General features: G+C 42.7%; 1 protein-coding gene across 1 annotated transcript in view; it reads left to right on the top strand.

Moving 5' to 3' along the window:
* The window catches only part of LOC145342299 (succinate--CoA ligase [ADP-forming] subunit beta, mitochondrial-like), a 106,920-nt gene that overhangs the window by 48,928 nt on the left and 42,795 nt on the right, over positions 1–15,197 (top strand). The window contains exon 5 of the mRNA XM_080187756.1: positions 1,038–1,166. Coding sequence (XP_080043882.1) covers positions 1,038–1,166 — 129 coding nt within the window. The remainder of the gene's footprint in view (positions 1–1,037; positions 1,167–15,197) is intronic.

The following is a 15,197-nucleotide window of genomic DNA, read 5'->3' as shown; positions in this document are numbered from 1 at the left end:
TTGCCTCCATACCCAGGAACACTGGATCGATTATAATGTTGTTGCCCTAGTTCAATAGATTGTTGATTGAAACTTGGAACATTTTGACTTACAGTAACCTGGTAGTGCCTTTACTGATTGATCCATTGGGGAAGTTAAAGTTTAAAGTTTATTTATTAGTCACAAGTGACTAATAAATTAACACTGCAATGAAGTTACTGTGAAATTCCCATAGTCGTCACAGTCCGGCGCCTGTTCGGGTCAATGCACCTAACCAGCACATCTTTCAGAATGTGGGAGAAAACCGGTGCACCCGGAGGAAACCCATGCAGACATGGGAAGAACATGCAAACTCCACACAGACAGTGACCCAAGCTGTGAATTGAACCTGGGTCTCTGGCGCTGTGAGGCATCAGTGCTAACCACTGTGCCACTGTACCATCCCAAACATGTTTTTCATGTTTGATTTTGGTTGTAAGGGAAGCGTTTCTTACTGATTTTTTTTTTTACCTCTGGTACCTTTTTCCTTCTTTGCTGGAAGAGTTTAGTTCTTGTTCTGGGTTCAGTGACATTGGTCCGGCAAACCGAATGAGTTTTGGTGCTGTGTGCTGCCTGGGGACATCACAGCTTTGCCCATCATCCCTTGTACTCATGATGTGGAGATGCTGGCATTGGACTGGGGTAAACATAGTAAGAAGTCTCACAACACCAGGTTAAAGTCCAACAGGTTTAAATAAACCTGTTAGATTTTAACCTGGTGTTGTGAGACTTCTTACTGTGATCACTTGTAATCCACACAAATGCACTTCAGTAGGAATGGCTAGATTGACATGTGGACTGTGGGACGTTGCTGGGGATCTCCTTCTCCCCACCTGCCTTTTCTGCTTTCTCCCATGAAGTCAATCCCAGCACCTCAGACTAAAAACTAATGACTTAACATGGTCACACTACCTTATATTTAGGATCTGGAAAGGAGTGATCTCTATATTTTTTAAAAGCCTGCTCTGCAGTTTGTGGGATATCTTTGTTAAAATGTGTTCTGTTCACTTTCCTTAAAGGGCCCTGTCCTTATTGGTAGCAGTCATGGAGGGGTGAACATTGAAGACGTGGCAGCAGAGACTCCGGATGCTATTATCAAGGAACCTGTGGACATTGTGGAAGGAATTAAAAGAGAGCAGGCTATCAAGGTACTGCTACTTATCTGTTTGATAAAGTAATGAAGAAGTAAGCGTTTTGACTACTCATTAAACTAATGTAATTTGGTTTTGATTCTAGAGAATTTTTCACTTCACATCTAAATGGTGGGAGATTATAATTATCCAAATGGTGTTTTTCATTCTTTTAAAATGATTCTGAAATGAATTTAGTTATATGTAATTGAATGCAGATGTATTCTTTTGCTTGCTTCCTACACATTGGATTGATGAATCTCTGTGGGTGATGACAAGTAGGCTGTCTACAAAAAATTTGTACTTTAGAAATAATTTCAGCAAATTTCAGTAGGGGATCAGAGAAGGGGTAAAAGTAGCAAACAAAATAAAACCACCAGCCCCTACAGGCTCTAGTTAGAACTCAATGCACGTTGCTCCAAAGATTATTATACTTTGCAATTTGCATTTCTTAACATTGTGATCGTTTTCTTTTAGAAAAAAAATTGCGTTATAATTAATATGGAATTCTTTTTGAACCACCAGGTTTTTTGCTGCATGTTAAGCTGAGGGGTAGAACACTTTATTTTAGGCATATTCAGACTTAAGACAAATCACGGAGAACACAGTAAACAGCGTAGAGGAAATCTCCTCTCCTTCTGCTGTACACAAACAGTTTGTCTCCACCTTAGTTCTCGAAGCATATCCTCTAAAGTTTGACCTGGTATTTTTGTCATGTGTGAGCCAAACAACTCTTTGGTCTAGCTGAATGAGATAGGCTGTTTGATGCAGAGTTTGTACTGCTGGCTGATGCTGTTCAAACTCCTTTCACATAGGGTGAAAGTTTCTGCTAGCTATAGGAGACTTCTCAGTCCAGGTCAGATTTGAACTCATTCTCTAGAAGTGGAAAATCACTATCTAATCCATTTCAAAGGCCAGTTCCTGTCAATTTTAACTGGTTGATTAATATATTTATTGGGTTGAAGCTTTTGTGGAGTGGCAACATTGTTGGCTTGCCAGTCTACTCATTTTAACTTAGCCTTGACAGGAGCTGCATGTTTCTTGTCCGGACCTCTGACCGGGGCTTGCTGACAAATGTGCAACGTAACTGTTCTTGGAGGCATTCAGTGCAGTGCAGGATATTTTAGGGAAGTGAAAGCATGCCACTCTTCCAGCATTTGTTGCCATAAACTGATAAGTTTAAAGATCCAAGCAGCTGTGCCAGGAGAGAAGATAAGTGTGTAATGTAAGTGGGTAAGATAGTTGGGGGGGGCGGGTGTGATTGCAGGGAGTTGTGTGGTTCATGGACCTGTGGCATGTGTTTGGGGTCAGGTGGATTGGATAGTCAGGGATGGGGTTTGTGGGGTGGGAGAGATAGCCTGAAGGTCAGAACGTCATTGGGTAGTGGTAATGAGGGGTAGAGGGGAGGGAGGCATAGTAGAGTGGCGTGAGTGCGTGTATACGTTCTTGAATTCAGGTGTGCAGTTGATCCTGCATTTTTCTACGTTAATGATTACTAAAGTTAATTCAACCTCATAATCGTTGCCCTTAGTCATTGATTCATAAAGCACCCTGGGTAGACCGCAGTGGTTCCACAAAAGTGATTCACCATCACTTCCTTGAGGGCTGTGTTGGAGACCAGAGTGGAAATTCCAAGGTATATTGTGAAGTTAGCCTATACCCTCACTTTTATGATTTTAGCATTAGGGTAAGTGTAATGTATTCTGCTCCGCATATGATTCAATTGACCCACTAGGATGCTTTTATCAAAACTAACTTTAGTTAAGAACACAAAATATATCAAAAAGAATTGGCATAAGTTTTACCAATTTAAATGCTTAAACATGACAAGTTATAATTCATAACAGCAATTCGTCTCTATTGTTCCAATTTAAACAGTATTCTATAGGCATAAATCCCTTCTTTGGAACTAGTTAGCACCAAAACAGATATACTCATGTGGATGCTAGATTTCTAGCTTTTAGCACCTCTGGAATGACACATGTCTTCTGAATCTCATACCATAACCTCCAGAGAAAGAACCACCCCTATACAGCAAAATATCAGAGAAAGAGACTTATTGTCTGGCAGATTCTAATCTTCAACTCCAGAGAAAGTAAGTGAATACCTGCTGCCTTTAACAACTCCAAGCAACATGTTAGCTTGATTTCTCTGTATAAGTCTAGCTCATCCGATTTTCCTGTCAATCAGCCTAAACAAGTCCTACTCTGCAAAAACCCAGGGGAACACTATAATAACAGAACAACATTACTTCAGATTAAAACCAGCCTTCTAGCAGTTAGGAGCAATTATGCTGCTGCAGTAACAGTACAGGACTGCTGGATTCAGACCCAGCGGCACCAGCTAGAACAGATCCTGCACAAAAACATGACTCCAAATACATCTCTTAAAGACACAGTACGTCCCAGTTAAAAAAAGACAGCAGGCATGATCTTACTGGCTCGCTGCGCTGGTCGATCAGTGTGGCAAGCCAGGAAGGTAGCTTGCAAGGGCAAAAATCTAATTTGTGCCTGAAGTGAATCAAATTTCCATCTACCAGGCCATGTTTTGCTGGCGAGATGGCTTTGCACCCAGAAAGGGCGTGAAGCTTATTAACAAAAAAGTGTCCAAATTTAAAAGCACTTACCTTCTGACTACCTGGATGCATCATATTGGCAAGAATCACTATTATGCTACAGCAGCAGGGACCAGGCACCATGGCCACGCTAGGGGTATTGGAGGCCTTTGAACCTGCTGGGTGGGGTGAGGTGAGGACAAGGCTGGGTAGTACCCATTGGGCATTACCAGCTTGGCAGTGTCTACCTGGCACACTGGCCATGCCGTTTGGTGACCTCGCAGTGCCTGCTTGGGCACCATAAGAGTGCTGGGTTAGTGCCAAAGGAGTGTGGCCAGAATGGGGCTTTATTAGGGGGCCAGATGCACAATGACAGAGTGACGTATGTAGGGGGAGCTCAACAAGGTGAGTGGTTGGCAGTGGGAAGCTCTGCAAGGGGGGTGTTGTGCAGGAAGGGACTATTCCAGGATGGGGTTTGTGCAGAAGAGCCTATGCAAGGGGAGGGTTTGTGTAGAAGGGCCTGTGCAAGGGGGGTTTGTGGAGAGGGGGCTGTGCAAGGCGGGAGTTGTGCAGGGGGGCTATGCAAAGGGAGGTTGTGCACTCAAGGGCAAAGCAAAAGGGAGGATCATGCAGAGGTGGGCCACAGAGAGGGTTGTGACGGGTGGGGTGCGGGACATGTTGGGGGTTCGCCAGGGACTTGTTCGGAGGGTCCTGATACTAGTGGCCCATGTTGGTGCGTAGTGGGGGAGGGAGGAGGGGTTGGGGGGGTTACAATACTGCTGATGCTAATAGGAGGTAGGGGGCTGCATGGAATGATCCATTGGGAGGTTTGGGAGAAGGTCTCACGGTTCAGTGGGAGATTAGGGCACCCTGCGCAATTGCACCCGAACACTCTGAAGCTGGATTCCCTGGCATACTAGGGTTCCATCTGCCACCCGCCGACCCCCGCTACCACTGGCGTAAACTCCCAGCTGTCAGAAAAACTACTCGAGTGCCAGAAGGTTACAGTACCAGCTCACCTGTTTTCATGTTGTTATGAATTGTAGGAGCGAATTCCACCCATAATCTTTATCTGCATTTTCCATCAACCAAAAATACACAAATTAGCATAGCTGTTTTATGTGAGTAATTGTAATATACATTTAATTAATTACTTTAAAGTCACGCTTGAGAAGTAAAGTAAATTTGATATTTTGCACCAGTACTTTGCAAGGCACTTTGTTACTTGTAAATATTCTCAAAGGTGCTTGAGAGACAATTGAATGACCCAGATAGCATTAGTGAAATGAAATTGGAAATCATGAGAAATTGAAGGACATTTCAATGTAAAATCATGCTCCTCTCAAAAACAAATAAACTTTCACTTTAAAATGGTACCCCTTATGACTTGTCAAATAAAGCTGCACTATTTGAAATAGTTAAATTTATATTTTTTTTAAACACAAACTGATAACAACTTGGCTTGTCTTTTTGTAGTTTCTTCAGTGTTTCTTTGTAGCTGGATTACAGCACCGCCCTTGTAGCAACAAAAGAATTGCCAGCAAGTATGTCAGCTTAAATAAATTTACTGTTTTATCTTGCCGCTGTACTCATATGTGCGACCTGTTTTTGAGTCCAAGTTATTGATGTGATGTGATAAACTAGACCAAAAGGCTTAATTCTAACTAGGTGAAAGTTCCTTCTAATGATTATAATACATAAGAAGTTAAAAGACCAGCTTCATTGAGAACATGGCCCCTGCCGCATTCGATACAAGTGATGCGAGGGCTGATCTGTGTTTGGATGTTTGAGGGATAAGCCATGGCACATAATTGTGAATAACATAGAACATAGAACACTACAGCACAAACAGGCCCTTCGGCCCACAAGTTGCGCCGACCACATCACCTACCAACCTACAGACCTATCTATAACCCTCAATCTCATTAAACCCCATATACTCATCCAGAAGTCTTTTAAAAGACCCCAGCGAGTTCGCCTCCACCACCACTGACGGCAGCCGATTCCATTCACTCACCACCCTCTGAGTGAAAAACTTACCCCTAACATCACTTCTGAACCTCCCTTCCCGCACCTTAAATCTGTGTCCTCTCGTAGCGACCATTTCAAACCGGGGAAATAGCCTCTGAGAGTCCACCCTATCTATTCCTCTCAACATTTTGTAAACTTCTATCAGGTCGCCTCTCAACCTTCGTCTCTCCAGGGAAAAGAGTCCCAGCTCCCTCAACCTAACTTCATAAGGCATGCCTCCCAGTCCAGGCAACATCCTTGTAAATCTCCTCTGCACCCTTTCAATAGCTTCTACATCTTTCCTATAGTGAGGCGACCAGAACTGCGCACAATACTCCAAATGAGGCCTGACAAGGGTCTTATAAAGTTCCAGCATTACCTCCCGACTCCTAAACTCAATCCCTCGATTAATGAAGGCCAGTACACCATACGCCTTCTTGACCACCTCCTCCACCTGCGAGGCCGATTTAAGAGTCCTGTGGACCCGGACCCCAAGATCCTTCTGCTCCTCAACACTACTCAGACTTCTGCCCTTAATAGTGTACTCGTTCATCCCGTTGGTTCTGCCAAAATGGACGACAACACATTTATCCGCGTTGAAGTCCATCTGCCACTTCTCCGCCCAGTCCTGCATCCTATCTATGTCCTGCTGCAACTTTTGCCATCCTTCCAGATCATCCACAACACCACCGACCTTCGTGTCATCAGCGAACTTACTTACCCATCCCTCCACTTCCTCATCCAGGTCATTTATGAAAATGACAAACAACAAGGGTCCCAGAACAGATCCTTGAGGCACTCCGCTGGTGACTGACCTCCATTCAGAAAAAGCCCCATCCACAACCACTCTCTGCCTTCTGCAGGCAAGCCAGTTCTGGATCCACAAGGCCAAAGGCCCTTGGATCCCATGCCCTCTCACCTTCTCAAGAAGTCTTGCATGGGGGACCTTATCAAACGCCTTGCTGAAGTCCATGTACACTACGTCCACGGCACTTCCTTCGTCAATGTGTTCAGTCACATTATCGAAGAACTCAACTAGGCTTGTAAGGCACGACCTGCCCTTGACAAATCCATGCTGACTATTCCTGATCATGTCAAACCTCTCCAAATGTTCGTAAATCTTGTCCCTCAGAAGCCTCTCCATCAGCTTACCAACCACTGAGGTCAGACTCACCGGTCGGTAATTTCCCGGGCTATCTCTGTTCCCTTTCTTAAAAATAGGAACTACATCCGCAATCCTCCAATCCTCTGGAACCTCTCCCGTCTCCATTGACGACGCAAAGATCATCGCCAGGGGCTCTGCAATCTCTTCCCTCGCCTCCCACAGTATCCTGGGGTACATCCCATCTGGTCCCGGCGACATATCTACCTTGATAGAATTCAAAAGTTCCAACACATCCTCCTCCTTAATATTCACGTACTCAATCCTTTCCATCTGCTGCAAATCCATAACAAAATCTCCCAGATCGGCTTCCACCATGAATACTGAGGCGAAGTACTCGTTAAGCACCTCCGCCATTTCTTCTGGTTCCACACAAACCTTTCCCCCCTCACCTTTTATCGGTCCTATCCCTTCTCTTCTTATCCTTTTACCTTTCACATATTTATAGAAGGCCTTGGGATTCTCCTTAATCTTACTCGCCAAGGTCTTCTCATGACCCCTTCTGGCTCTCCTAATTTCCCTTTTAAGTTCCCTCCTACAGTCCTTATACTCCTCAAGATCTTTAACATCTCCTAATTCCCTGAACCTCTTGTAAACTGTTCAGTGTATTGTTCAAAGTTACTTTTTGGATTTAGTTCTCAGTTATTTAGACGTGAACTTAGTGATTAGGAGTTGTTTGTCATAGAATAGAATCAGTATAGTGCAGAAGGAGGCCATTCGGCCCATCGACTCTGCACCAATCACAATCCCACCCAGGCCCCACTCCCGTAACCCCACATATTTATCCTGCTAATTCCCCCTGACACTAGGGCCAATTTAGCATGGCCAATCAATCTAATCCGCACATCTTTGGACTGTGAGAGGAAATCGGAGCATCTGGAAGAAACCCATATAGATACGGGGAGAATGTGCAAATTCCACACAGACAATAATCCGAGGCTGGAATTGAACCCGGGTCCCTCTTGCTGTGTTGTTGTGTTTGGCCCCCTCTCCACTCACTGTCTGTACCTTTAAGACTTAATTTCCTGCAAGGACTCGCATTCGTTATCTAAATTGAGTTTGTATCTGTTGTGAACACATATTCTCATTCACCTAATGAAGGGGCGATGCTCCGAAAGCTTGTGCTGCCAAATAAACCTGTTGGACTTTAACCTGGTATTGTGAAACTTCTTACTGTGCTTACCCCAGTCCAACGCCGGCATCTCCACATTGTGTTGTGAGGCAGCAGTGCTAACCACTGTGCCGTCCCTTTGTCTTTTTTCTTAGTCTGGTAACGTCGAACCCTAGAAATGACCTTCACGGTGAGATTATTACTGGAGCTCGTGCCTTTAGCATAAACTAGGCAAATTGTTCAGTTTTGTCTTAACTTCTCACAAATTTGGTCTTTTGAATTGGAGCATGAGCTTCTACTTGTATTCTGGCAAGATGAAACATACAAACATTTGGCCTCTCAATTTGCTGTCTCCTCCTCTGTCTCTTTCTTGTGCTATCCCAGACCCTAGCAGACAAACTGTCTGTGATATGCAGTGATAGCTTAGGAAAGCCTCTGACATCAAATTACAAAGGCGTCTTCTACCGTTCAGCATGATAATGTGAATCATATGGACTTTATGCCCAGGTAGAGATATTTGTTAGTTATTATTGAGCCCAACCTTCTTTTATATTGAAAATAAATGGACAGTTTAAATCACAACTGCTTATAACCTGACATTCTGAACACTTTTCTGGCACTTTGGAGACTAGTCTATACACTTTTAGCCATTGTCTCCAAGTGTAATCACTTTGCAACTTTTTTCCAGAAAGCAATCTTAGCCTTCTAAAATGTCTAATAATTAAACCACCCAGGCTTGCTGTCACGCAAACTTCAGAACAGCTTGCATGACCTCCTTCATTTTACTCTAAATTAAAGACATTGTCTCAGAATGTCATCATAACCTCCTAAACCACATGATTGTAACAAGATGAAAATGCAAAATCCAAATAAAACTTCCCTGTTTCTTATCTTGAGCACATTATCAAACTCAACTACAATAGCAGGAACAGATGAAGTTACTTGAGGTGTAAGAAACTACAAGTTCTAGACATTTAACATGTCTCAGTTTTTCAGAAAATTCCTACCGGCTGTTAGCAAAGTGTCCTGATTATAAATTGGAAACCAAAATAATTTTCATGTAGTATTGAGGTGTCTAAAGCAAAAAGTAGTGATCTCAAACTCAGCTACTGTTTATGAAATCTAAAGAGAGTGGTAGATCTTGCAGATTCATCTGGGAGATTTTGTTTGAAACCTGTTTTATTTATTTTAGTTATTTATTAATGTGACAAATAGGCTTACATTAACACTGCAATGAAGTTACTGTGAAAATCCCCTAGTCACCACACTCCAGTGCCTGTTCGAGTACGCTGAGGGAGAATTTTAGCTTGGTCAATGCACCTAACCAGCTCGTCTTTCAGACGGTGGGAGGAAACCAGAGCACTCAGAGGAAACTCTCACAAATGAGGAGAATGTGCAGACTCTGCACAGACAAAGACCCAAGCCAGGAATTGAACCCGGGTCCCTGGTGCTGTGAGGCAGCAGTTAACATAAGCCAAACTAATAGCAAAAGAAACATCTAAATATAACATGTTGATTAATTTAATTCTAAGTCACTACATAATGTTTTTATATTATACTGGCTGAGAGCATAATACATCTTTAATTTGCTGAATATAAAAGTGGTCCAAGCATGCTAACCACTGGCAAGCAAAATACTTCCTTTATCCAGTCACTCAATTACTTAAATGGCTTCAGTATGCAGTCAAGGAAATTTAATATAAAAGAAAGACAACTCAAAATTTTGTTATGTTTAATGTTTCAAAAACTGCATATCTGTGTCTACACAGTCTTCATCCTTTGATGGTTCTTCCTATCACTTCTGGGCATAGGGAGATAGTGGGGGAGAGTTGAACTGTGCTGAGCTTCGCCAAAGGCTCTCATTTCATTAAGTAGCCTCAGAATTCAATAATGATGGAAAGTTTGTAAAAATAAAATTAAACTTTTAATAAGTTTCATGCAGAATAGTTTCATTCACATAAATGCATAACAATAAGGCTTTATCTGGAGGAGATCTACATGCACCCTTCATTTAAGAATTCAAGCAGACATTGATTCTAATTAACAGTAATGATTTTGTCAGTGTCCAGAAAATAAACATGTTGACCCATTTATCTATAAGCTTGCCTTGGGTGTTAAAAAGAAACTGATTCCATTGCATGGTATTGCAAAATCTGCTTAAACAGAATCGTGCAGTCTAACATTGTGCCAAAATACTCACCTTATAGTTCAAACTCATAACAGTTCAGTTATCATAATTAACTCTACTATACGCAAAAAAACAAACTTTATAAACAAATATCCCAACAGTTGTTACTGGGTATCCATTACTTAGGATTTACTATTGGTACAAAATCACTCTCAGTCACTTGGTCTCATTATGATACAGCATTTTGAGAGCCTTTGCTAGTTCTTAGAAGAAGGTGAGATGTACAGTTCTCAGGCATTATCTGAACTTGACAACTATATTTTGAATCTTCTCTGCATTTGAATCTTTTTTATTCAATGGGATATGAGTGTTGCTGGCAAGGCCAGCATTTGTTGCCCATCTCTAATTGCCCTTGAACTGAAAAGCAAGGTCACTTCAAAGGGCAGTTAAGGGTCAACCACATTGATGTGGGTCACATGGCGGCCACTTCAGGTAAGGATGTCAGGTTTCCTTCCCTAAAGGACATTTAGTGAACCAGATGGATTTTTGCAATGACCAATGATAATTTCATGGCCTCTGTTACTGGGACTAGTTTCAATTCCAGATTTTATTAACTGATTTCAAATTCCATTAGCTGCCACAGGATTTTAACTCATGTCCCCACAGCATTACTCTGGGTTCCTGGATTATATTCCAGCGACATTACCTTTATACCACCATCTCCTCTATCTCATATATGTTTCATGGCTGTAGAGCTCTGAATAATGTGCAGAAGGCACATTAGACAAGTTTGGAGAGGAGTCACTTATTCAACTTGTATATCATTTTGCAGTAAATACTGTTCTGATCCCCATAGAGCCTTTTTGAAAGAAGAAATTCAAACTTCCAGTTAATTGCTGAAAGAATGATGCATCAACATTTCAGATTTTAAGATGCTTACTCTAACAAATGACTAAAGAAAACTATCACGAAACACTATCTTTACAGACAGTGTACAGAATAAAAGATAAGGAGAGGCAAATGGTTCTTTGGTACAAAAAAACCATATCTCTATCAAGCAATGACAAAGGGCTGAATTTTACAACTCTGTCATGGTGGGGATGGAATCAGAAATTGCTGATACTTTAAACCACAGAATGGAATACTTCCTTATTTTTCCCAACCAAAAACATCACAGGTATACTTTATATTCCTTTGTGTAGAACGTGCTTCCTGTGGCCAATGAGTCCTGACATGGACATGAACCTGGAGCTTCTGGCCCAGAGGTAGGGAACCTACCACTGTGTCACAAGGCATCCATGTAAGATTCTAGGAAAGTCTATAACCTGATTTTTATTGTAACTGCCTCTGCATCATTCACCATGGCAATATGAACCACATGAGCTTTATATCTAGGTAGAAATGCTAATTAGTTATCCTTGAATGTCCAACTTTCTTTCATCTTGAAACTAAATGGACAGTCTAAACCACAACTGTTTACAACCTAACATCCTCAACACTTATCTGGGACTTTGGAGACTCTCCAGCAGCTTTAGCCCCAAGATTGGAAAATCCTACCCAAGGCCAACGGACCTTTGTATGGTCCTGTCCTGCCTGCTACGATTCCTTGGCAGATGAGACGGGAAAATTCTGCCCACAGTCTCTACTGTTAACACAGATTTTTGATTTGATTTATTATTGTCACGTATACAGTGAAAGTATTGTTTTTTGTGCGCTATATAGACAAAGCATTTCGTACATAGAGAAGGACAGGAGAGCGTGTAGAATGTAATGTTACAATTGTAGCTAGGGAGTTGAAAAAGATCAAGTTAATACAAGGTAAGTCCGTTCAAAAGTCTGATGGCAGCAGGGAAAAAGCTGTTTTTTAATTGGTTGGTATGTGTCCTCAGACTTTTATATTTTTTTCCAATGTAAAAAGTGGAAGAGAGTATGTCCTTGATTATGCTGGCTGCTTTTCTGAGGCAGCAGGAACTGTAGACAGAGTTAATGGGTGGAAGGCTGGTTTGTGTGATGGCCTGGGCTTTGTCCACGACCTTTTGTAGTTTTTTTACAAACTTGGACAGAGCAGGAGACATACCAAGCTGTGATACAACCAGAAAGAATGCTTTCTATGGTGCATATGAAAGTTGGTGAGAGTTGTAGTGGACATGCCAAATTTCCTTAGCCTTCTGAGAAAGTAGAGGCACTGGTGGGCTTTCTTAACTATAGTGTTGGCATGGAGGGACAGGTTGTTGGTGATCTGGATATCTAGAAACTTGAGGCTCTCAACCATTTTCACTTCATACCCATTGATGTAGACAACCTTTTGTAGTCCTCCGCTATGCTTCCTGAAGTAAAGTTTATTTATTAGTCACAAGTAAGGCTTACATTAACATTGCAATGAAGTTACTGTGAAATTCCCCTAGGCGCCACACTCTGGCGCCTGTTCATGTCAATGCACCTAACCAATGACAATCTCCTTCATTTTGTTGACATTGAGAGAGAGATTATTGTCGTTTTACCAGTTCATCAGATTCTCTATCTCTTTCCTATGCTCTGTCTCATCATTGTTTGAGATCCAACTCATTGCAGTGGTGTCATCAGCAAACCTGAAAATCGAATTGGAGGGGAATTTGGCCACACAGCCTTAGGTGTATAAGGAGTGTAGTGGGGGGTTGAAGAAACAGCCTGTGGGGCACCAGTGTTGAGGATGATCATGGAGGAGGTGTTGTTGCCTATCCTTGCTGATTGTGGTCTGTGAGTTAGGAAGTCTAGGATCCAGTCACAGAGGGAGGAGCTGTGCCCCAGGCCACGGAGTTTGGAGATGAGTTTTGTAGGAATAATGGTGTTGAAGGCTGAGCTGTAGTCAATAAACAAAGAACAAAGAACAACACAGCATGGGAAACAGGCCCTTCGGCCCAACGAGCCCGCGCCGCCGTCCCACTGTCTCAGTGACCTATTCATGATTTTAGTCTACGCCTAATGTGCGAGGATCAGGGAGGTCCAATTTAGGGACAATTTAGTACCCAATCAATCAGCCTAAAAGCACATCTTTGGGGATGTGGGAGGAAACCGGAGCACCTGGAGGAAACCCACGCAACCACTGGGAGAACGTGCAAACTCCCACAGACACAGGCCCAAATCCATGTGTCCGCACAGCAACAGAGATAGTCTCTGAGCTGTCATGTTGCCCTCGAGATGGTCCAGTTTAAGCACACTAACGACATGAAGCAGTAGGCAACTCCCGAAGCAACGTCCAAGAGCAGCCCACCACAACCTGCCGCATGCATGCCCCTTGCTGGACTTAAATGCCTGTGGAGACAAAAAAATTCATTATTAAACAGGCAAAGACTGTAACATCCCTGAGGCAAAACGTAATCCCAAGCCTACAATGTTTAGTAAGGCCTACTATATCCCCCTATATGTAGCCCGCTCATGTGGCTGTCTAAGTGACTCTTAAACAACCCTAGCGTGCCTGCTTCCACCACCTTACTCGGTAGTGCATTCCACACCCCCACTACCCTTTGCGTGAAAAACTGCCCTCTAATATTTGTCTTATACCTAGCCCCCCTCACCCCAAGCCCGTGACCCCTCGTTCTATCCATTTCTAATAGCGGAAAAAGCTTACCACCATTTACTCTATCTATCCCCTTCATAATCTTATAAACCTCTATTAGATCCCCCCTCAGCCGACGTCTCTCAAGGGAAAACAGCCCAAGTTCGTTCAATCTTTCCTCGTAAGACAGCCCTTCCATACCAGGCAGCATCCTGGTAAATCTCCTCTGCACTCTCTCCAGGATCTCTACATCCTTCCGGTAGTACGGCGACCAGAACTGGACGCAGTACTCCAAGTGAGGCCTAACCAACGTTCTATACAACTGCAACATCAGACTCCTACTCTTATATTCTATACCTCTTCCTATGAAGGCTAACATACCATACGCTTTCCTCATCACATCACATCAATAAATAGGAGTCTGACGTAGGTGTCTTTGTTGTCCAGGTGTTCCAGGGTTGAGTGTAGGGCCAGGGTGGTGGTGTCTGCTGTGGACCTGTTGTAGGGATAGGCAAACTGTAGTGGATCCGGGCAATCTGGAAGGCCAGAATTGATTCATGCCATGACTAACCTTTCGAAGCACTTCATCATGATGGATGTCAGAGCCACCGGACGATAGTCATTAAGGCACGCTGCCTGGCTTTTCTTTGGTACTGGGATGATGATCATCTTGTAGAAATAGATAGGGACCTCAGATTGGTGTAATGAGAGTGTAAATACCTTGCATCTTTTCCCCAGTAAAACAAGTTAAATCTTCCTTTGGTTTTTAACAATAAAACCACCAGTTTATTGTCAGACAGATTTGAGAACAGTTCACATGACCCTTTAATTTTATCCAAAATTCAAAGATACCCAAAACACAGTATTTTAAATTTCTTTTTGTAAAACTGTGTGGGCTATTGGTATATGGACGGCAAGGTAGGAGGATAGGAGGGCAGTGAACTGGAGAAAGAGTATGGTGAGCTGAGATCGAGGATCAGAAATTGGGGAAAATTAAGGAATTGAGGAAAGAAATTAGGATATATTGGTGCAGAAGTTGGTGTAGTATGTAGTGGAGAATAAAAATTTTAAATGAGAAGCGGAAGGGATGGATCAAGGCGATATGCTCAAAGGAGAAGAGAGGAAAGAAAAGCTAAGAAATAGAGCAAGGTGTGACTTGATAAGAACCATGAGACTGTTGTGGCAGGCTTGGTGTAGCAAATGGTGGAAGATGTACAAAAGCTGGGAATATTAATTTAGGGGAAAGTTGTCACCACCCCTTAGCAAGGTTTTCATTAAGGCCATGGTTTTGATGCAATCATCCACATTAAACTAATCGAAAGGGACTTGATCCTGACTACAGGCATTCTAGAGGGACAGTGAGAGTTGATACACTGTTAGAATCCACAAGGTCAGCATTGAAATGGCTGAGTGAGACAGAAAAGAGGTAGGAAAGATCAGCCCCTTGGCAAACTAAGCAGGAATGATAGCAGAGGAGTAGGATCAAGGAATTGCTGCTTGTCAGGAAGCAGTAACGAGCATCTCAAAGGGCTATTTAGACGATAGTGAG

This window comes from Carcharhinus amblyrhynchos, chromosome 4, assembly GCF_965287045.1.
Source record: "Carcharhinus amblyrhynchos chromosome 4, sCarAmb.v2.hapA, whole genome shotgun sequence".
Taxonomy (NCBI): Eukaryota; Metazoa; Chordata; class Chondrichthyes; order Carcharhiniformes; family Carcharhinidae; genus Carcharhinus; species Carcharhinus amblyrhynchos.
The sequence above is the reverse complement of the archived record's forward strand: the minus strand, read 5'-3'. Positions and strand labels throughout refer to the sequence as shown.